The sequence below is a fragment of the Gasterosteus aculeatus genome, chromosome 12 (assembly GCF_964276395.1).
Source record: "Gasterosteus aculeatus chromosome 12, fGasAcu3.hap1.1, whole genome shotgun sequence".
NCBI lineage: Eukaryota > Metazoa > Chordata > Actinopteri > Perciformes > Gasterosteidae > Gasterosteus > Gasterosteus aculeatus.
Window position 1 is genome coordinate 23614777 of NC_135700.1, and position 21476 is coordinate 23636252.

At 46.5% G+C, this 21476-nt stretch overlaps 4 protein-coding genes and 1 pseudogene across 6 annotated transcripts in view; 1 reads left to right on the forward strand and 4 right to left on the reverse strand.

The window, feature by feature from the left end:
* Nucleotides 1-885, reverse strand: part of LOC120808674 (uncharacterized) — a 21774-nt gene extending 20889 nt beyond the window's left edge. Inside the window, exon 1 of the mRNA XM_078085911.1 lies at nucleotides 677-885. Within this exon, the coding sequence (XP_077942037.1) occupies nucleotides 677-735 (59 nt within the window). The 5' untranslated portion in view covers nucleotides 736-885. The remainder of the gene's footprint in view (nucleotides 1-676) is intronic.
* Nucleotides 886-2809: 1924 nt separating this feature from the next.
* LOC120810073 (C-type mannose receptor 2-like) lies at nucleotides 2810-6015 on the reverse strand. Of its 2 annotated transcripts, none has more exons than XM_078085914.1 (6): nucleotides 5859-6015; nucleotides 5573-5723; nucleotides 5125-5331; nucleotides 4049-4266; nucleotides 3632-3963; nucleotides 2810-3140 (listed from the first exon to the last, which is right to left on the reverse strand). In XM_078085914.1, exons 1-6 carry the CDS (start codon nucleotides 5941-5943, stop codon nucleotides 2946-2948), a joined length of 1188 nt encoding a protein of 395 aa, XP_077942040.1. In that variant the 5' UTR covers nucleotides 5944-6015; the 3' UTR covers nucleotides 2810-2945. The 2 variants fall into 2 exon arrangements, with proteins under 2 accessions (XP_077942040.1, XP_040020234.2); XM_040164300.2 differs by having other exon boundaries at nucleotides 5573-5720; nucleotides 5859-6009.
* A 442-nt stretch (nucleotides 6016-6457) lies between these two features.
* Nucleotides 6458-8798, reverse strand: foxr1 (forkhead box R1). The gene is made up of 7 exons (XM_078085915.1): nucleotides 8569-8798; nucleotides 8399-8491; nucleotides 8164-8291; nucleotides 7605-7673; nucleotides 7177-7304; nucleotides 6855-7087; nucleotides 6458-6636 (listed from the first exon to the last, which is right to left on the reverse strand). Exons 1-7 carry the CDS (start codon nucleotides 8687-8689, stop codon nucleotides 6608-6610), a joined length of 801 nt encoding a protein of 266 aa, XP_077942041.1. The 5' UTR covers nucleotides 8690-8798; the 3' UTR covers nucleotides 6458-6607.
* Nucleotides 8799-9465: 667 nt separating this feature from the next.
* On the reverse strand, nucleotides 9466-14155 carry LOC120810085 (V-type proton ATPase subunit d 1). Its single transcript, XM_040164350.2, has 8 exons — nucleotides 13799-14155; nucleotides 12429-12600; nucleotides 11846-12024; nucleotides 11473-11552; nucleotides 11173-11250; nucleotides 10503-10679; nucleotides 10345-10422; nucleotides 9466-10258 (listed from the first exon to the last, which is right to left on the reverse strand). Exons 1-8 carry the CDS (start codon nucleotides 13923-13925, stop codon nucleotides 10097-10099), a joined length of 1053 nt encoding a protein of 350 aa, XP_040020284.1. The 5' UTR covers nucleotides 13926-14155; the 3' UTR covers nucleotides 9466-10096.
* A 258-nt stretch (nucleotides 14156-14413) lies between these two features.
* LOC144385371 (NLR family CARD domain-containing protein 3-like) lies at nucleotides 14414-19764 on the forward strand (annotated as a pseudogene). The gene is made up of 9 exons (XR_013451627.1): nucleotides 14414-14552; nucleotides 14665-14775; nucleotides 14882-14998; nucleotides 15272-15347; nucleotides 15809-17101; nucleotides 17188-17358; nucleotides 17678-17851; nucleotides 18086-18132; nucleotides 18355-19764. The product of XR_013451627.1 is annotated as an NLR family CARD domain-containing protein 3-like (transcript).
* Nucleotides 19765-21476: the final 1712 nt, after the last annotated feature.

Genomic DNA, 21476 nt, shown 5'->3' on the forward strand with positions numbered 1-21476 from the left:
GTTTCTACAATATGTTGGATTCATGCTAATGTGTATTTCAAGACAACAAATACAATTCTGATTCTGAAGACATTTACATTTTTGGGAAAAAAATTGGTTAAAAAAATAAATAAAAATCAGAACCAAAGTGATAATCATCACAATCCGACGGATTAAACGGATAACCAGATTTCTGTGTGTAGTTTCCTCACTGGCCTCTGAGTTCTTCCAGAACAAACACAGAAAAGAAGCAGTAAACATGTTGACATATTGACGCCGTCCTCGTGGTGTCTGTGTTCCCTTCGCGTCTTTAAATGATGAGCAGATATCCGTCATAACGTTAATAATACGAGCCGCGTGGAGCCGTAATCATGTTTTACTGCAGAATGTTCATACGATTGTGCTTCTATGTTTAATACGGCTAAATGTCTCCCAAATGAAATAAAAGGAGGACATTTTTCTTTCTGATTTATTACAGTTATGTTATAAGTTCTGCATTTGCGACGGACGGATTTTTTTTTTTAATATATGTCAAACTTTTTGAAAAACCGCACACAAGCACATTTTAACATCGATCCGGTCGAGAATGAAAGAATGTAAAATGCTGCCGAACTCACTAACTGCATCTGTCCAATGATTCAAACCAACGCACTGGTTCTCCTGCTGGTGATCCACAACAAACAGGAGCTTCTCTCACCTGATGAGGTTCTGCAGCAGCTGTCTGCTGGAGCTCTTCCTCCTGATGGACTCAGACATGCTGGAGCGGGCTGGTTCTGACCTCCTGGTTCTGACCTCCTGGTTCTGACCTCCTGGTTCTGACCTCGTGGTCCTGCTTCTGATCTCCTGGTTCTGATCTCCTGGTCCTGGTTCTGGAGGCTTTCCTCCAGCTGCTCTGCCTCCTCTCTCTCTCTCTCTCTCTCTCTCCTCCCTCCATGTGGTTTTCATTGAGGGATTCTGACCCCCCCCTCTTCTTTCTCCCTCACGGGGTCATGTGACTCCCCCGCGGGGCTGGAGGCAGTAAGATGATATCACAGTGGATCAGTGGCATTATAATATTTATGCGTGTTCTTCCATATTCACGTTGTGCGAGTGTTTACAGCCTGTTTTAACACATTTAGTGCTTTGTTTGTACTGAATATTACATTCAACATTTTCCTAAATATATCTTTTGTGTAAAATTTCTTAATGCTTTTATATTTCAAAAGATGAAAAAGTCTCCTGGGGATGAAGTAAGTCGTATTGTAGGAGCTTTGTTCTGAAAGCTGATTCCTTGTCAGTTTACAGCCCAGTGATCATCGGCGGGTTGAGCTGGATGTCAAAGGTCGACTTGAGTTATTTTGTTTAAAGTTTTTAAGAGTTTAAAGTAGCAGAAGAAAAAAAAAAAACATTCCTCCGACCAAAAGTAAATGTGAAAATAAACACGTATTTATCTCATCGTAAAGTGACGGAAGCAAAAAGAGAGCAGCAGGCGGACGGGATCCGCTGTCCGTTCAGCAGCTTGTGAATAAAATATCAGACCAGAAGAGGAGCCGCTCCTTTGTCTGCTGCTTCCATTCAGACTGATGGAAGTTTACTCCTGAACACACGGAGGCAGAATGTTGCTCTTTAGAAACTCTCATCATCGGTCCAACACACACACACACACACACACACACACACACACACACACACACACACACACACACAGATGTGCATTAGGTCACACAGGCATTTCCAGCCAGCTCTCTTTCTCACACACTTTACAATCCTTGGAGAGCTTGAAACGCTCACAAACACTCCACAAAACGGTCGCCACGGCAACACTCCCACAGCACTTAACGCGCCTGAGCGCTTTTCACCAAAGTAAAAGTCGACCGACAGGCGTGAGGGGCTTAATGAGCACTAATCAATATGCTTTTATGGGTTATATTTTCAGTATTAATCCCGGCGCGCATCCAGAATCATCTTTAAATATTACAGAGTGACTGTAAAACAGCCCTGTTCTCTTTTTCTGCCTTCGTCTTAACGATCGATTAATGCAAAACGCTGCTGATCACCAAAGGTCTCTCAGGAGAACTGCGCAAAGCGAGAAGTGGTCCTTCTGAAGATCAGGAAGTGGCTGCGCAGTAAAAAGGGACATTTACCTGAAGGATTCAGATGATGAAACCTACGTTGGTCCTCCGTCGATCCTCCAGCAAGTCAAATACTTGACGAGGTTCATACATCTGGACCAAGAAATCTGAAGAAACCGTTTCCTGGTAGTTTATTTTGAAAGGACCAAATTCATGCGACGAGGCGATATTGTAGGGAAACGCACAGGAAATCTAAATGTTTCAACACTGAAGTGACTTATTGTTATTTTCATCCCGAGTGTCACTCTCACACACACACACACACACACACACACACACACACACACACACACACACACACACATCCTCAGCCGTCGGATGGAGAAGAGGAGCAGGAGGTCAGAGGTCAGAGGGAGGGTGAGGTTTGGGGGCTGACGTCATTGTTTCCAGAGGTCGGCATGAGTCAGCTCCTCCTCGTCTCCTCCTCGTCTCCTCCTCGTCTCCTGCTTCGTTCCTCTTAACACTTCATTCAGAGTAAAGATTACGGCCCTGATCTGATCTGCCAGCGTCGCTGGTTCCATCGGGTCTCATTTTCTGGTGACCGACATTCAAATACGAGTAACTCGTTCCATCCAGGTCATTAAAAGCACCAGTTATTCCTTAACTATTTTGTAAATATGGAGTTTTCCCTTTAGTTTAAAAAATTGAAGTTGCACCCGAGGAGCAACTCCTGCAAAATGTGTTACTTTGCTCCTTTAATGACACACAAAGACACTCAGTTCAGCTGCTTCTTTTTTTAATGATCGACTTAAAAGTTTACAGAAAACATCTCAAAGCGCGTGACTAAAGTTTGATTGAACGCGGTTAAAGTCAATCCTCACGTGGCGTTAGCAGCTTGGTGTTAGCATCTGCGGCTCACTGTTTGCGGTAGCACAGGAAGTTCCTTCTCTCGGCGCAGTCTGCCAGCAAAAAGCCGCCGCCGGCGCTTCTCTTGGGCAGAGCTCCGCAGCGCTGCAGCGGGTGGGGGCACGACGGCAGGTCGGGGTACAGCAGGGTCGCCCCGTTCACCCACAGCCAGGAACCGGCCAGGAACCGGAGGCCCACCCACACCTGGGAGGAGAGCAAACCGGTGGTGAAGCTCCGCCAAGGCGTCTTTCACCGCGAATCCTCCACTGTCACAAAAACAGGTCTGTAAAAACTGTGACTTTTCCCTCCGAATCATTTATGGAGTTAAACACTTTCCAGAAGCCCAGAAGAGCTGGTTTTGTGTTTTTATGGGACGTCTGTGGGCGAGATGATGAGCACCGAGGACCAGAGAGACGCTAAAGAGCCGATGCTGCAGGAGGAACGCAGGAGCTCGATTATGAGTTCGGACCAAAGGGAAAAGAGGACTTGCTTTGAGTGAACTTTGTCCAGCAGAGTCCAATCAGTTCATCTTGACGCGACTATTTTTACAGTTTGCATATTTAAATACGTCTTTTCGAAAAGCTCGTGCTCCTTTTCGTCTTTGCTCTTTACCGTATTTACCTGTAGTGTCAAAAAGGTGCACCTACGTCCACCCAACTTTACTCATTGAACCTCAGACGTGATGCTGAACCCACCTCCTCGGTGTCGGCCTCCTGCACGGCGGCGCTCACGTGCACGTGCTCGCGCTCGTCGCCGGGCTGCACGCTGACCAGGTCGTAGTCCCAGCTGCCGCAGGCGGAGGAGCCGAGGGCTCGGCAGTGGCGCAGCGCCTCCTCCCACGTCTTCTCCTCCCTCACCAGGACCAGGTTGGTGCTCAGGCACACGAAGGGAAAGCGGGCTTCGCAGTTCTGGGCGGACATCTTCTTGTTTCGGGAGGAGATGGCGACGCAGTCGCCCGTGGCGCTGGACTCCTGTGAGGCCCAATTTCTGTACTCCGACGAGTCGTAGCTCCACTTCCACGCTCCCCCTGAAACAAAAGAAGAGCCGCGCCGACTTAGAAAAGAACTCACCGATGAATGAGGTTCTGGGCTGGTGAGGACGATGAGGTTTACCCTCTCGGTGAAGTCCGGTCCAGACCGGGTGGTCCTGCTTCTTGACCTCTGACTGGAAAATGCGATCTATGTGGAAAGATGCCAGAGCTTTGTTCTGCGAGGCGCAGTGCGCTTCGGCGTCAGACATATTCTTGGACTCCGGTACGAAGGTGAACCGGTCACTGCCCCTCTCCTCACAGAAGAAGAAGTTGTGTTCCTCACACCTTTTGCCATAAACCCTTTCAAGAGAGATCATAACAGAAAACGACAAATTACAGAGAAGAATCCGATGCACGTTGTTGATTATTTAACTGATATTAAAAATAACAATGCATTTATTAAAAATAATAATTTAGCCCGACCCTGGTGCCCTACTATTGGCCAAAAGAACTTAATATGCTTCAATTCTGGAAAAAAACATGCAGTTATACAAATAATAAATGAAAAGTCGAGCAATCTGAATATGGAGATGAGCACAAAACGTAAAAGCAAACGTTTTTTCCTCGTTGTTGAGACACATTGAACATGTTACTCCTCTTACCTGTAGTTCCATTTATAAAACATGATTTCACCGCTGAACACAAAAAAACCCAAAAGCAACTTCGTCGTACTTCAAACAGCTGATTGTGATCCGGTGAGTCGACGCTGCAGGTGACACGCTGACTGCGTCACCTTTACTTTACGTTTAGCTGCCGCTTTCATCCACAGCCACTTACAACCAGTGCGTTTAACCATAAGGAGACAAAGCGAGAAGAACAAGAAGCAACAAAGTGCAAATTTATCAAATGAGCCAATTTACAACTAGCTACAGAAAAGAGACATTGTTGTAAGTACAATTTAAGGTTTCCTCAACCTTAAAACAGGGAAACTCTCCCTCTGAACGGAGCGACGTTACTTTCTGTACGTCCTCCACAGCAGAATTCTTAGAGACAATTTTCTGATGTTCTCAAAAGTGTCAAAGTGCAGAGTTGAAATCACACTGCAGACAGTTGATTCAACTGTACGAACGAGCTGGAGTCATGATCAGTGTCAAGGACTCTTCGTACGGTGCATTTCACACAAGAGTTGATGAATCAAATGTAAGTAGTAGAACTTACTTTTTGATGCCGTAAGAGACGACTGCACATGTTTCCAAAGGGTTCGGCTCGTCTTGTGCCCAGTCGGGGTCATTAAGTGACATTTCATGTCCATCAAACCAAAACCAGCCACTCAGTGTTTTGTGCAGGCCGATCCACGCAGAGTAAGAATCCAGGTTTGTTTCTTCATCGGACTCCTCGTAGATGGTCCCCAAGTCGGTGAATTTGCTAAATGAAATGTTTTAATATGCAAAGTGCTCCGTCAGAAAACAATATTATTGTTCTAAACATCTAATGTTCGTCTTACACTGTTGTCGATCGGCTCACTTTTAAAAAAAGGGTTTGAGGAACCTTTGAAACCAGTAAAGCGCGTCGTGCTTCAACTACCGGAACCTCAACAAATAAACCCAGCAGACACTGAGCGGTGAGACGTCTGGTTCCAGGGTCAGTAACAAAAAGACAGACGCACCTCCTGCAGTGACTTTGAGCTTCGTGCCAGGATGAACACTTCTTTACGTGCTCATAACGTTCAACCACCACTGATCCCAGTGCAGCCACGGGGCCACAGAGGAAGAGGAGGAAGGGGCCGCAGGTCTTCATCTTCGGGATTCGGTTTCCTGCTGGACCAGAAATACCATTAAAAGCTGGTGAATAAGAGATTAAATACTGAGGCGTATTTATGAATATTTTTTTTCCCCCCGAAACGAGGATCAGACATTAAACGTGTCCCCTTCGTCCTCCTCGTCCTCCGTTACCTGAGCTGCTGCTGGTCTCTCGGTGACTGGACACAAACATCTGCCCCCCCAGGTTCCTGGGGGTCACACCGCTCATTTGACTCATTCGAGCAGGAGACACGTAAATCCACCCGCGGCTGCGTCCGTCTCCACCTGCGATTTGACTGTCGAGGCAAATTAGACAAAGCAGCCGGGGGAAAAAAAAAAAAATTCAAGGTCACCGTGTTCTGATTCAGAGGACAAAGTCCTGAAAGCAAACGTCTGGAGGCCCCGAGCCTCAAACACCACAATGACCCAAACATCAGGAAGTCTTTAGGGTGGAACAAGTTCAGCCACTTTTCTACAATTCAATAAAAGCTGGTTTATAACATTTGAGAGGGAGACGGTACATTTAACAGGTGTAACCACGGCGACAAAAGCTCCACTAATCCTCACCAATATGAGACAATCCAACATGTAAACCAGCCACACGGCTGTGAAGCGCAGCAAACAAATGGAAGATTTGAAAAATGTAAATCTTTAAAGAAGATTTAAATGTTGACTGCTGCCGATTGTGCTGAAGGTTTGTGATAAAATATGAACGTGTGGAAAAAGAAACATTAAACCGGACAGACTCCATCTTAAACATGAACAAGTGTGTTTATTTAGGGAACTTTAAACAATGAAGTGAGTAAATCAAACATTTAACCAAGAAATGTTACAGAAATAGAAATAATATTCAGCGTAACAGAAAAGTTTAATTATGCATTAACTTTGTTTTCAACATGCAGTCAAACGGTGAATAAACTCTGAATCACATCTGAAAGAAGAAGAAAACAGTATTTTTAGTATTGAACATTTTCAGCTCGTTGTAACTAAAACCGTCGCTCTGATTTACTTATTTAAAGCACATTAAAGAAGCTCAGCAGGGATTTTTATTTACTCAAAACAACAATTCCCTCCTCTTGTCACTATGGTCCCTTCAGAGTAAAAGCCCCTTCAGAGTAAAAGTCCCGGCTGGCACGTGGCCACACCCACCTGGGCGGGACATGCTGCGCTCCAGCTGGCGGGACGAGTCCCCCGTCAGCGCGCGGATCTCGTCCCTCAGCCGCCGCTGGCCGTCCAGCGTCAGGTGCCAGAAGCACGACTTCCTCTTGCCGTCCCGGCACAGCTGGTTGCAGGTCTTGCGGAAGCTGCTGTTGAAGCACAGGTTGTGCCGGATGGTGTTCTTCCAGCCGTCCGGAGCCGTCTGGAAGAAGGGGAAGTGCTCCCTGGTGGGGGGGGGGGGGGGGGGAGCAGAGCGATCGGGTACCCGGGGACTTTCATCGGCGCATCGACTCGCGTTTCATCAAACTCTGACCTGGTGAAGTTGTAAATCTGCTGCACCTTCAGGCCGCCCGTGTGGCTGCTCTTCAGCGCCAAGGCGATGAGGATGCAGTAGTTGACGGGTGGGCGGGGCCAGCAGCCCGGCTTCAGGGTCTTACTGTCCTGGAAGGACAGAGTACTAATCTCTAAAAAGACTTAAGTAAATCGTCATAGATTCATTATTATTTACAAACATGGACTAAAGGAGCAACAATCAAAAGATGAAGTTCCGAGGTGACGGTTCGTGTGTTGATCGCAGCGCCCCCTGTGGACTAAAGTGGTAGTCGTCTCTGGAAAAGAATGTTTGGCGTTGGGTTGAAATCAAAACAGGCCGAGTTGCTTCATGGAGGTCCGATTGCGTTCACTTCAAACCAAGACGACGACGGGATGAATATAAAGCGGATTCCATGGTGTTTGACTCACGCGGGACGTCGGGGTTCTTCCCTTTCGTCTGTTCTTCACTGGTCGACTGGAGACGTCTTCACCTTTGATCTGATGGTCAAAAGACACAGTTCCTCTTCGTCACGCGCATCAGCAGATAACGATCGCACCATGAACTCGCCCCCAACATGCATCTCCAGGCACGAAACACTGCACAGCCGTCATCTCTCTCCCAAGTTGATGTTTGGAAGCATCGTGAATCCAGCCCAGTAGATGTAAACCAACTGGAGACCAAGCAGAAAACTATCTGCTGACACCTACGTCCTGCAGAGAGCCTCGATACACCAACAGGTCAGTTTAAAAAAAAGACCGATTACGCTCGAATTCTCTCAGTGTGCAAATTCACAAAAAGACACTACGGATCACATCTTATCTCCATTGCTTTGGTCTGATTTGCAGATACTTCGGGCTAACTGGCTAACTAGAGCTTGGATAATAAACACATTGTGTGAAAGGAGGCATTTAATGGCGCTTCCTCTACTAAAAGCATTTCATTAAATAAAACCCGTGGACGAGATCGGGCGGTGAGGCTCAGTGGTACCGTGTGGTCCTCCTGGAGGACGGGCGGGGGGCCCCCCCGGGGCCCGCGGGCTACGTTGTCCCGGTGGCGGACGGGACAGGCGATGCTGGGGTTCACCAGCAGCCACAGGTTGGGCTTCACGAAGGAGTCTGAGGGACGGGGAGCACACGGCCGGAACGCTTAAAAAAAAAAACGGCGGCGGACGTCGTCTGGACAACTCGTCGTGGTTGCAGAAGCTGATCCTTCTCCAGCTCACCTGACGTCTTGTCGTACCAGATGAATTCATCCTTCCTCCTGGGGGCTCGGGCAGAAGGCCTCTGCACCACGTATTGGTCCACCAGCTTGTCATCTGTCGGCAGCGATGGGTTAAGACACTTTAAAACATGGTCACTCTCGGCGCATCGGGCCTCGGCAGCGAGCGGTCACCGTGGTGGAACTGGTCGGTGGTGGTGGCCAGCTTCAGCTCCTTGTCCATGTCCCAGTCCGTCAGGCCCACGCAGCAGTGCAGCTCGGAGAGGCGCGCCTTGGTCCTCAGCTGGAAGCTCATCGCTGGACGGGGTTCCTCGGGGGGGGGGAGGGGGAAGCGCTCGCCCTCACTTCACTGGAGCGGCTCTGATTGGACTCAATCAGAGCTGATGGAGTTCAGCCGAGTCGCTCCTACCCGGAGGGGGCGGAGTCCTCCGCCGGTAAAACCAATCCACCTGTTGTGAACGGCGCGTGCCGTTCTTAAGCCTGAGCCGTCTCCATGACAACCGGCCACGGGCCGCTGTTTAAAGGCCTCGTCGTTTCGTCGTCGTTGGACACGCGTGTGAAATAGGCAGAACAAGCAGATGAATTCCTGAGTCAGGGACAATGAAGGGTTTTGTGATGTCACTGTGACCTTTGACCTCCACGATCAAATCCTGAAGTCTAGAACTTTTGGAAACGCAGCTTTGAATAGATTTATAAAACCCGGTTGTATTTCATCAGATTTGGGGTTTATAACCGTTTCTTCTTTAGTAGTTCAATTTAATTCAGTTTAAATAAACTATTAGAGGAACTGCGTGTCACATAAAATATTTCCATCTCCTGCATAATTATATTTTTATTATTTTTTGAACTTGTCGAGTACCTTAACGAGTGACCAGTATTTTACACAAGTATTGAAATAAGAATCTTGATTGTGTAACTGGAGTTTAGAGGAAGCGGGTCGTGCAGCTCATCTGGAACAGGAAGAGACACGAGCACAAACATCTGTCTGTTAATGTGTGTGTGTGTGTGTGTGGAGGTTTCTGGTCAGCGTTGACCTCTGACCTCGTCTCGGCATCGCTTATAAGTCACAGCCTCAGTTCTTCCAGACCTGCATCAGAGCAGCGGAGTCCATTTATTTCTTCATCACATTTACAGAACACGTTCCACGAGTAAGAAACACAAACAAATCAACTCTTTTTTTCTTTTTACAGCAGAAGTAAACAAAATCATAGAATCATCTTTAAATATCTATATATCTTTGTATAGTTTAAACATTAAGCCGGTCGTATACTCAAGATTTCACCTCATTCCAGCACGTTCATTTACACTAACTGGGGGGGGGGGGGGGGGCACCTGCTGCTTTTATGGATATCTAACAACAATATAGTTAAGACAGCAGACGGGGGGCACAGTTATGACCAGACATGCTGACAGAAGGAAGCACTACAACAGAAATAAATACTGGTGATGAGCAGCGGAATGTTTCATTTCTGCGATATGTTCACTTTCTGTGTCTTTAAGAAGAAGACGGCGGCGTTCAAAGTGATTTGAGCCCAAAACGAAACTCTCGCTGCAGCAGAAAATACCATAGAAAACAATTTACACCAGCCAGCGAAAGAATGCACAAGATTTAGCATCAGACTGTCAGAATGTGACACATCGAGGGGAGACCGGAGACGCCGCTCAAGGACAACGATGACATGAGGAGGAAGGAGGCGGAGCCTCAAAAGATGGGGATGTAGTTGTCGATCTTGGCGCGGTGCCGCTGGGCGATGCACTCGGCGATCCACACGATGTTCCTGCACTCCTGCTCCTTCAGCTTGACGTAGGCGTAGAACACGCTGAAGTGGAACTGGTTGAGGAAGGCCAGCTTGTTCAGCTTCACCTGCGAGGAGGAGGAGGAGGAGGAAGGAGGAGCGTAAAACTCCAAACGTCGCTGCGTGTAAACTAAGTGGCGTCTCCATTTCTCACCTCGTGCTCGAAGAAACGGTCCTCCAGCGTTTTGTCTCCTGGGTTGCTGCCGGCTCCTTCAAACAGCAGCTTGTACTCCTGAGGTCACGGGGTCAGCGGTCAGAGACGGCCTCAATGGCGACAAACAACAGACACAACGGCGGAGGCCTGGAACTCACCGGGTAGAAGTCGGCGACGATCTTGACCTGATCGTAGTCGTCCGCCCGGGCCAGCTGAGCAAGGCCTTCTGGGTAAAGCTTGCCGCAGTGGGGGAAGAGCTTGGCGCGGTCCTCCTTGGACAGCTCGGTGCCGAACGAGTTGATGGTGATGATGAAGGCGCGCCTGTCCGCCTCGAACTGCAGCAGGGAGGGGATTTTGTACGAGACATCAGAACGATCAGCCGGTCCTCCTGAAGAGTCGGAGCTTCACATGGACCGATTTACTCGTACGTTAAATCAGACCCTGCTGGGCATCGATGGGATGTTACCGATACAAGAATCCTGATCCATACGGATTAAAAATGGTCAGCGTCCTTAAATAGACACGGCGTGGGGCGACCTTGGTTTTGCCCGAAGCTTGTGCCTTCGTGGAGGCTGGAATTGTCGGGCGGAATGATCTCATACTTTTCATATAAATATGGAAATCTATACTGAATTGCCAGTGATTTTTTTTCATGTTGGAAGTTGTTTTGTATTAAATCATCTCGGGATGTTTGCTGAAATTGATTGTACTGCCCTACTTGGACCATTTTCCAGCAGCCGGTTGATCAATGATGGTGTTCCCATCTCTCCCCAGCAGCGCTGCGTCCATGCATCCGTTTGTTTAAGCCTCTGAACCCTGAACACTCACCTCCAGGATGGGACACATGGTGTCGGCCGTGGTTCCTCCGAGGTTGGAGCAGAACTTATAAAAAGCCTCCAGGTAAGCCTGAGAGGGGAGAACGTCACCATGATGTCACTTTACTGATAGTACAGTATTTACTCATCCAATGAATACAGGAACAAAGTCAATCCAAGTCAAATTAATATCAAAGAATATAGAATGTGGGTCGGCTGTTTCTTGTTCTTATGGTTGAATGAAGTTCTTGTAAGTCGCTTTGGATAAACGCGGCAGCTAAATGACACGTAATGTAACTCTAACATGCTTTACCTTATACAGTGTGTTACGGATTATTTCAATGTTCATCTCGTCCAAGTCCTGCTCAGAGATGCAGTCCTGGAAGAACGCAGCTAAAAGAGGGAAAGAAAAGAAAACCGGTCGAAACTTAGATTTGCGTTCTTGGGACAAATTGGTGATTTGGATGAAAAATCTAAAAATACAAATGAAATCAAATAAATTGTGTTCTTTATATTGAGACTAACTAAGACGCTAACTCACAGTGCTAACGTTCACATTATTCATAAACCTTATTGATTAGCTAACTTCAGTCCCTTTGGTCACAGCTTCATTTGCTAAATAAGAGTCTCTGCTTGATAAAAGCGTCACAGAGCTGGACGGACATGAGGGCCGGGGGAGTACACACCGAGGGGCGTGTCCACCAGGATGGCGTTGTAGAGCTCGGCGGGGGTCTGGGCGATGTTGACCGCCTCCATCTGCTCGAAGCTGCCCAGCGGGTGACACTTGGGCACCAGCTCGGAGATGGCCCGCTGGTGCAGGGTGCCGGTGATCAGCAGGATGACGTTATCGATCATGTAGCTGTACCTGGGGGGAGACGGGGGGGGGGGGGGGGGGCTGCTATTACAACACTGAGAGGACTAACGTGTGGTCTTTATCCAAGTAATTTGTGTATAAAAAGGGTCGAGCTCTGCAGTGCTTTTATCCAGCACGTCACCTTTTGGTTTTTAAACGAATTCATATCCTTTCGTGGTTTAACCAGAGATGTCTGTGACATACAAACATACCAAAGTGTATTAGTTTAAATGGAAACCATTATCTTTATTATCTGTTGTGTATTTCGACATGTGGTGTTTTGTTGCTCCATGATGTAGAACAATGTTCAATGTGAAATTCCCAAAATGTAAAAAAGTTGCAAAACAGAAAGTGTGCATCTGTGTGTACACACACACACACACACACGCACGCAGACGCACACGCGTCTTGCTTACGTGATGAAGTCCATGAAGCTGGCCAGCGGCTCGTACGACTGGTTCCTCATGTGGCGAAACTCCACCACCATCTTCTCCTTGAGCTTGTCGTCGATGACGGACACGGTGAGCGGAGACGCCTCGTTGGCCAGGAAGCTGCCGTAGTCGGTGCTCTGCAGGTGCAGCTTCAGGTCTGCAAAGAGGCCTCGCTGGCGTTACGTCACCAAACGCACGATGTCACCTTTCACCGCGCCAGGCGGCACAATGTTTACATGAATGTTCATGATAAAGGTCACGTGACTGAGCTCGTGAGCTCTTCACTCCACAGAGGTCAACTTTACCGGTGTGCTGGTTTACACCTGTATAATCCCACCTATAGTACAGTATGCTTCTCTACTGTGCACCAGTTCACCACACTGGCATTTTTTCATCATGCATGTTCTATCGGTCACAAGGACCGATACAGGAGGTCATTCCCGCCCAGTGCAATAACACTTCAATAAATCTCTGGCCAAAAAACGACAATAACATCCCTGTACTGCTGTGATGTTGCTGCTCTTCCTCGTCTCCTTTTACAAATTATTATTATTGTCTCTTTTTGAAGGTTATTCTTTTGTTTGTTTAGTTTATTTAATTTAATATTTCTATCTTATATTGTATATAATGTGTATATTTTTATTCTTTTTTCTTCCCTGTACATGCTGCTGTGATATCAAAATTTCCCTCGAGGTGTCAATAAAGTATCAATCTATCTACATCTATTTAATTTTATTGCGTGTTGAAATATATCAAACCAGTAAATGTTATATGGGATTCTACTTGGCAATAACGTACATATGTTGTTCTTCTCCTTAACTATCTGAAAGTGACGCAGTCACATACGAAAGCATCAGTAATTATGATGCATTGATGTAATAAATATTAAGTGTGCCAATGTGCGCAGCGGGTAACGTTACGTTAACGTTAGCTTCAGTGCTATAGAGCTAGCTAAAGCTAACGCAGCCTTATAACTTGAGTAAACTGAAACATTTATGCAGTGAAAAAATCTCTTCCGACGTTAATTTCACTTCCTCTGTAAAAGCCCATTGATACAACTGCGGAGCTTGTGTTAGCATAATGTTAGCTGCCTAGCTAGCTAGGATGTATATGAGATCATGCTTGAAATAAACAGATGTCGCATACGATGTGACATGTAATCGCCGACTGTCGACGTGACGCTCAACGAGCAGCGCCTCGTGACCACGATGACAAGCGCGATGTCGACTGGCGACATTAAAGCCACATTAAAACAAGCTAACTAACGTCAGCTTTCAGGCTGACAGCTTCGCTTAGCTCGCATTAGCCCTGCGCGGCTAGCTGCTAGCCGTTAGCCGACATCTGCTTGTCCTCACCTTCCAGAGTCTCACACTGAACGAGGTTTAAATAATCCGCCTGGGACAAGATTCCGGCTTTAAACCCTCTGACCAGCCCCTCCAGGTAGCCGTTATCGACGTTGAAGTATAGCTCGGAGAAAGGCATCCTGGCTGACCGTCAGATCCGTCCCTGCTGCTAAACCGTCCGTCCGGGCTGCTAGCGTTAGCATCAGCTGACCGGGACACGTGACTGTCACCTGACCTGTCATCTGCTCGCGCGCGCGCGGATGCGTCCGTGTAAGGGCGTGTGCACATTTGAGCGAATAATATGCGCGCATTTCTCAGCGATAGTTTACTAAAACACGCGTATTTACACACACACACACACACGTATCTATATGTCTATATGAATGTAGATATATACGTATACATGTATATATACACACAGTATATGTATGCATGTATATAGATATAAATCCATACATATACACATACAGATTTTCCAGTAATTGTTTTGTTTTAAACTTGTCTGCGTCTACAGGTCCATTGTTTGTGTGGTATGAGGACTCGATTCTGTAATCACAGTCAAAGCAGATGTGGGCGTCCATGTAGTCGTGTTGTCTATATTTAGTCTGCAAACCGGTTTGACTAAAGAAAAGAGGCTGTGGTAAGAAGTCAAACAGGGACAAACTCTCAGGGAGTGATGCTGCTCGTGTCCCTAAAGGAGCGCAAACTACAACGTGTGTGAGGCGACGGAAGACGGCGCCCGTGTCTGCTGGACCAAAAACAACAGGTGAGGTCGGCTTTCCTCATTTATCATTCTGCACGGTGACGCTCGAACATCCGAGGGAAGGAAGCAACAGAGACTTTCAGTTTGAATGTTTATTGTCGCCTTTGTGTCGAAGTCCCGGGAAGCTGGAGGCAGCAGACTTAGTGGGAAAAGGCCCGTGGAGGAGACACCATTCTATGTGGGAGCACACGGATTTCAAGCACGGAGGAGAGTCTGACGATCAAACGTGAGGATTCTTTTTGGGTGTTGTGTGACTTTGCTGACTTTAATTAAGAATCTGAATTTCTCTGAAGTTGCGTAAATAACCTGGAGTACGAGTGTTTGTGTTGAAGCGCGGTGAAGCAGGTGAAGCCCGGCTCACCAGGGCTTCCAGGACCCGACTGTGTGTCCCTGAGGAGCTGCCCATCCATTAGTGAACCCGAGCCTGGAGGAACGATCGATGAGCCCAGGTGAGAATTGACACGACGGAGCACACAACGTACTGTGGCATTTACACTAAGTACTGGATAGAAACGTATACTCGGTAGGACTGTAGAAACATGAAGTACACAAGTATCATTTACTTCAGGGAAATAGTTGTGTTAATGTTTTCATCACTTACTGGAAGGTACCAGGATGTCAGATCAACATACCATCAAACAATTCAAAGTGAAGGTTGTGCGTGCGTGCGTGTGTGTGTGTGCGCTTAAGTTTGTGAAATAACATGATTTCTGGGTCTACAGACCTCACCAGAAGAGGTCAGAGGTTCTCACCAAACGTAAGCTGAAGCATCATCAGAACCTGGACTCAGATTTCATGGTATGGAAATGTACAACAGCACATTTCGCTTTCTAACATTGATTCTTTGTGTTCTGAAATGGTACGCTCTGATCACTAAGTAGAACGAATAAGTCTGCTTTAAATAGTTTGTTTGTCTCTCGTTTGCACTCAAACCCTTAAATTTGTTTTGTTAAATTAGCAAAACGGCAGGTTCACAAACAACAATTGGATGGGAGGACATATTTAAACCTCTAAGAGATGAGCCAGTCAGAACTCTGGTGACAACGGGCGTGGCCGGCATTGGGAAAACAGTCCTAACGCAGAAGTACATCCTGGATTGGGCCAAAAACAAAGCCAACAAAAACATTCAGTTTGTTTTCCCATTCGCTTTCCGAGAGCTCAACCTGCTAATAGGAAAGAAATACAGTTTGGTGGAACTTCTTCATCACGTCTTTACTGAAACCAAAGAACCAGAAATCTGTAGATTTGATCGTTTCCAGGTTGTGTTCATCTTTGACGGTCTGGACGAATGTCGACCTTCTCTGGACTTCCACAACAACGAGATCCTGACTGACGTCACAGAGTCGGCTTCAGTCCAAGTACTGCTGACTAATCTCATTCGAGGTAACCTGCTTCCCTCTGCCCGCCTCTGGATAACCACTAGACCTGCCACAGCCAAACAGATCCCTCCTGAATGCATTGATATGGTGACGGAGGTGAGAGGGTTCAACGACCTACAGAAGGCGGAGTACTTCAGAAAGAGATTCAAAGACAACGAGCACTCGGGCAGAATCATCTCCCACGTGGAGGCGTCACGAAGCCTCCACGTCATGTGCCACATCCCGGTCTTCTGCTGGATCACTGCTACGGTCCTTGACAATGTGTTGAGAAGTAGAGAGACGGCCGAGCTGCCCAAGAACCTGACTGAGATGTACATCCACTTCCTGGTGGTTCAGACGAAGCAAAGTAACGCAAAGTACCAGGGCAGCGGGGCGAGCGATCCAGTCTGGAACGCAGAGACCAAGAAGACAGTTCTCTCCCTGGGAAAGCTGGCCTTCGAGCAGCTGGAGAAAGGAAACCTCATCTTCTATGAAGCAGAGCTGAGAGAGTGTGGGGTGGACATAGAAGCTGCCTCCATACACTCAGGAGTATTCACAGAGATCTTCACTGGGGCTGGGCTGACCCAGGAAAAGGTCTTCTGCTTTGTCCATCTGAGCGTTTTTGGCAGCACTTTATGTCTTCCTGACGTTCATCAACACTGGCATCAATCTACTGAGAGTAGTACACCGACACACCTCGTTACCGGTCGTGCCATCACATTGCAACATTGCATTCAAACACCTCTACAAGAGGGCAGTGAACAAGGCTTTAGAGAGTCCGAACGGACACTTGGACTTGTTTGTCCGTTTCCTTCTGGGCCTTTTACTGGAGACCAATCAGACTCTCCTACAAGGCCTGATGAGATCGACGAGCAGTAAAACACAATTCAAAGAGCTGCCAGTGCAGTACATCAAGAAGAAGATCAAAGGGAATCCATCTCCAGAGAAGAGCATCAATCTGTTCCACTGTCTGAATGAGCTGGATGACCGTTCGTTAGTGGAGGAGATCCAACAGTACCTGAGGTTAGGACGTCTGTCTGGGGACAAACCCGCTCCCTCTCAGTGGTCAGCGCTCGTCTTCATCTTACTGTCTTCACAAAAGAATCTGGACGTGTTTGATCTGAACAAATACTCGGATTCAGAGGAGGGTTTTCTGAAGCTCCTGCCAGTGGTCAAGGCATCCAAAACAGCTGTGTAGGTGCACATGGACATTGAAGCACAACATGTGTATAAAACGCTCATTTCTTTGGCAAAGAATAAACTACTTTTTTTGTTTTCAGGCTGAGTGGCTGTAACCTCTCAACAAAAAGCTGTGAAGCTCTGGCCTCAGTTCTCACTAAGAACTGTAGCCTGAGAGAGCTGGACCTGAGTAACAATGACATGCAGGATTCAGGTGTAAAGCTGCTGTCGGATGGACTCAGGAGTCCACACTGTAAACTGGAGATTCTTAGGTCAGTCTTTGTTGAGTGGATTAATCATCATTCAGTTTAAAAAGGTTCCCGACCCACTTTCCCGTCCTCAAGGTCCAACCACAGCGTAGCATCGTCCAGCAAATATCTTTCTCTGCTCATAGAGTCTCATCAGAGGTTTCAGATGTTCTGCATATTCAGGCTGGTTACGTAATTTATGTTGCTACATGAGCAATTTGACCACAGACAAAATAACTGGATAAAATGAGGAAGCATCAAATGTCCAACCAGATTGTTGCACGGAATAATTATTGATTGAAGAAGGTGTAAATCTCTAATGAAGCTTTTGACGTGTTTTCAGGCTTTCAGGCTGTCAGGTCACAGAGGAAGGCTGCACTTCTCTGGTTTCAGCTCTCACCTCCAACCCCTCCCATCTGAGAGAGCTGGACCTGAGCTTCAACCACCCGGAAGGCTCAGGAGAGACACTGCTGGCTGCTAAACTGGAGGACCCCGCCTGGAAACTAGAAACTCTCAAGTAGCATTGATTATATAATTGTTCAGAAACCGTGTGGTTGTCGATTGTGTGCATGTGATTTTCCTTTGTGACTCAGACAAAAAAATAGCCAAAACCATTGAATCAACTAGTCACCCGTCAGTCTGTACAACTTCATGTTTGTTTTCCCAAAGAACCTACAGGTGTGAACGCAAACTTAATGTCTGTTCGTCTTTCTCTTTCTCTGCCATTTACAATTCTATACCTTCTCCACAGGACCGATCATTGTGGAAAGGGTCGCCTGAAACCATCAATTCTTAAGTGTAAGTTGAACTTGTCTAGTGTCCCGGACCTGTTTGACTACAGCCCCGTGTGACAAAGGTCACCGAGAATAAGATGAGGTTTTAATTGATCTCTAAACTCGGTAGGGCAAATTAAAAACACAAAGCACTAGCTGAACAGTAAGGCTGGTTCCGTCCAAAGGTATAAATCCATCGGTGACTTCAAAGGCAGTGAACTTAAAGTTGTTTTTTGTGTCCCATCAGATTTCTGTGAACTTTCACTGGACTCAACCACAGCCGGCCAAAACCTCTCGGTGTCTGACGACAACCGTCTGGCGACGCTGGTGAAAGAGAAACGGCTGTACCCCGATCATCCGGAGAGGTTTGACAGATGGAGACAGCTGCTGTGTGGAGAAGGTCTGACTGGCCGGTGCTACTGGGAGGTCCGGTGGAAAGGAAGGGTTCAGATAGGAGTTACATACAGAGGAATCAACCGGAGAGGAGACGGGGATGACTGCTGCATCGGACGGAACGATCAGTCCTGGAGTCTGTTCTGCACGGCTCAGAGTTTCACCGCCTGGCACAACAACGAACCAGAAGAAGTGCCTGTCCCGCCGCCTGACTCTAACAGAATGGCATTGTATCTGGACTGGCCTGCCGGCACCGTGTCCTTCTACCTTCTCCCCTCCGTCGGCCCTTCGGCCAAACGCACCCACCTCCACACCTTCCACTGCGCGTTCAGCGGAGCCCTCTACCCCGCGTTTGGGTTTGGACGAATGCACGAGCTCTGGACACCGTCCTCAGTTCAACTGTCACAGATTGAAGAACGAATGAGTCTTTCTGTGTAGAACAGTGGCTACCAAACTGGGGAACGTTGAGTCCTGATCAGCGTAAAGCTTTATGTGATTGTCTTCAATGAGAGTGAAGCGTTTAGCAGACTTCTTCCGTGTCTGCTGACTACCTCGTGTTTTACCTCAATATGCTCGTTGTGGAGCCCCTAACCTCTAGAAATTGTGACTGTAAGAGCAGGTTATTGATCAAAGACAAAGATACAACACAGAGGTCCGATACCAGCAAACCTGAGCAAGTTAGAAGAACTGAAATCACAGCATAAAGAAGTTGTCTTTATGGAAAGAAACAGGATGCTATAAGAATTATGCAGATGACACACATATCTACTTAACTGTCTTACTGATGAGTAAATGCATTGAACGAATAAAAAAACTACATGTGCCATAATTTTCTCAATCAAACAAAAATAAAACAGAAGTAATGGTTTTTGGGACCGAGGACGAATGATTGTAAGTCAGCGCTGAACACTGATGTTAAAAACCAGGTCAGAAATATTGGTGGTTATGGATTTAGACCTCAACTTGAACAGCCATATCAAGACAGTTACAAAACCAGCCTATTATAACCTAAATAATATACCAAGGATTAAAGGATTTATGTCACAACAGGATTTGGAAAAAACTTGTGCATGCATTTATCTTCATGCAGACGCTGAAGCTATTGAGGATAGAAACACACCCGTGGCTCCTGTCAGAATAAATTAAAGAGTTTTCTTGTGGTAGTTTGTGGGGTTTTTATTAACTATCACTTTCAAAAAGATTTAATGTCACAAATGTGTGTAATGTAATTTACAAAATAACACAAATTAAAGATTTGATCACACCTCTAGAATTTTGTTATCACTTTTTACTTACAATTGATTCTAACAACGTGTGTTCGCAATGTTTCTTTTCCTAATTCTTTGTCATGTTTTTAGATCATTTGTATGTGACCAGGATCCCTGTTACAGTACAGCATGTCAGTAGAAACCATGGGTCACTAACGTAGCACAGAGAACACGCACACACGCCAGTGCATCCTGCGCAGAACACAGACTTTCTTACTTTCATGTAAATCATATCAACGTGTAAATAAAAGTATATATCTACAGTCATTTAATCTTAAACGTAGCAGTTTAAAGACCGTGGTGATTATTAAAAGCGGGATGTGATAAAGCACACACATACAGTGCGTGGTGCACTTTAGTGTCCACAATGTCCACAGCATATATATTTATACATTTTGCTCTTTAGTGTGCGTATATATTTATTTTCTTTTAGATCTGTGTCTATGTGGAAGGAGAGCATAGCAAAATGAGAATATCATTGTATGTACCTGTTAATGTACACAGGACAATAAATATCTTGAATCTTTTGAACAAACACTCAAATCCAGAATGAAGGGACAGAAAATGAACCGAAGAGCCCAATGAGATGATCATGTTCTGTCTCTTACCGGGCCTGAATGTTAACCGTGCTTTAAGCTATGTGCCGTACACATTACGGCCAGAAGAGAGCAGGCCGCGCTTAGTTTTGGACCAAAGCTCAAATTATTTCCATGAGGTAAGAGAAGAACTAAATCATTTCACTGCTGTGCGGGACATCAAAAGATAAAGTGTAGTATTCTGTTCTGTTATCGCAGGTTTCTCTCTATACGTTTGTTGTTATGCATCCATGTCTTAAACATGTTTAGCCTGAATAAGTTAATCTCAGCGTGTCGTAGGAAATACCCCGGCAGTCTAGGCCTTGAGCAGCTTATCTAAGGGCTGGTCCAGGCTAGCCTGAGCCAGCCCTAACTATAAGCTTCATCAAAGAGGAAAGTCCTAAGCCTCGACTTAAACGAGCTGAGTGCGGTTGAGAGAACCCAAACCAAAGGAAGGTGAAGTCTCTTTTAATGAACTCAGGAAGGCCAAGGCCAAAATATAACTCACCACAAGACGATCTTACAAACAAAAAGTCTTTTTACGTTTAACAGAAGAATGCGGGCGCTTGGCCGGCAACGGGGAACCTCGGTGAGAGCAGAGAACGAGGTCCAGGCCGATGGAGAGCGCACCAGACAGCAGACGGCTCACGTCAGCAGGAGCCAGTAATCTAGTTTAGACGTAACAAATGCATGAACTCATTTTCCTGCATCAGTTTGAGCCACAAAGTGCCTGATTTTCAAAATATTACGTAGTTGAAAAGGGGAAGTCCTCGCAGTTTGTTTTATAAAGGACACATCCGGGTCGATTCTTTACGGTGCTGCTGGATACCAGAGCGATTCCAGCCAGAGAAACTATACCACCAGACAGCTGGCTGCGAAGGTGCTCTGGGGATAATAAGAGGAATGTTCTGTCCTAGTTTAAGATCAGGTTGCAGGTCATCCAGCTTTTGATGTCCTTCAGACATGCTTGAAGTCTAATGAGCTGGCTGGTCTCATCTAGCTCGATGAATAGATACAATTGAGTATCGTCTGCATAACAATGATGGTTAATGCAGGGTTTTCTGATAAAATTGCCTATAAAAAGTGTAAATAAAAATCAATCCAAGCACATAACATTGGTGGTCACCAAGGAT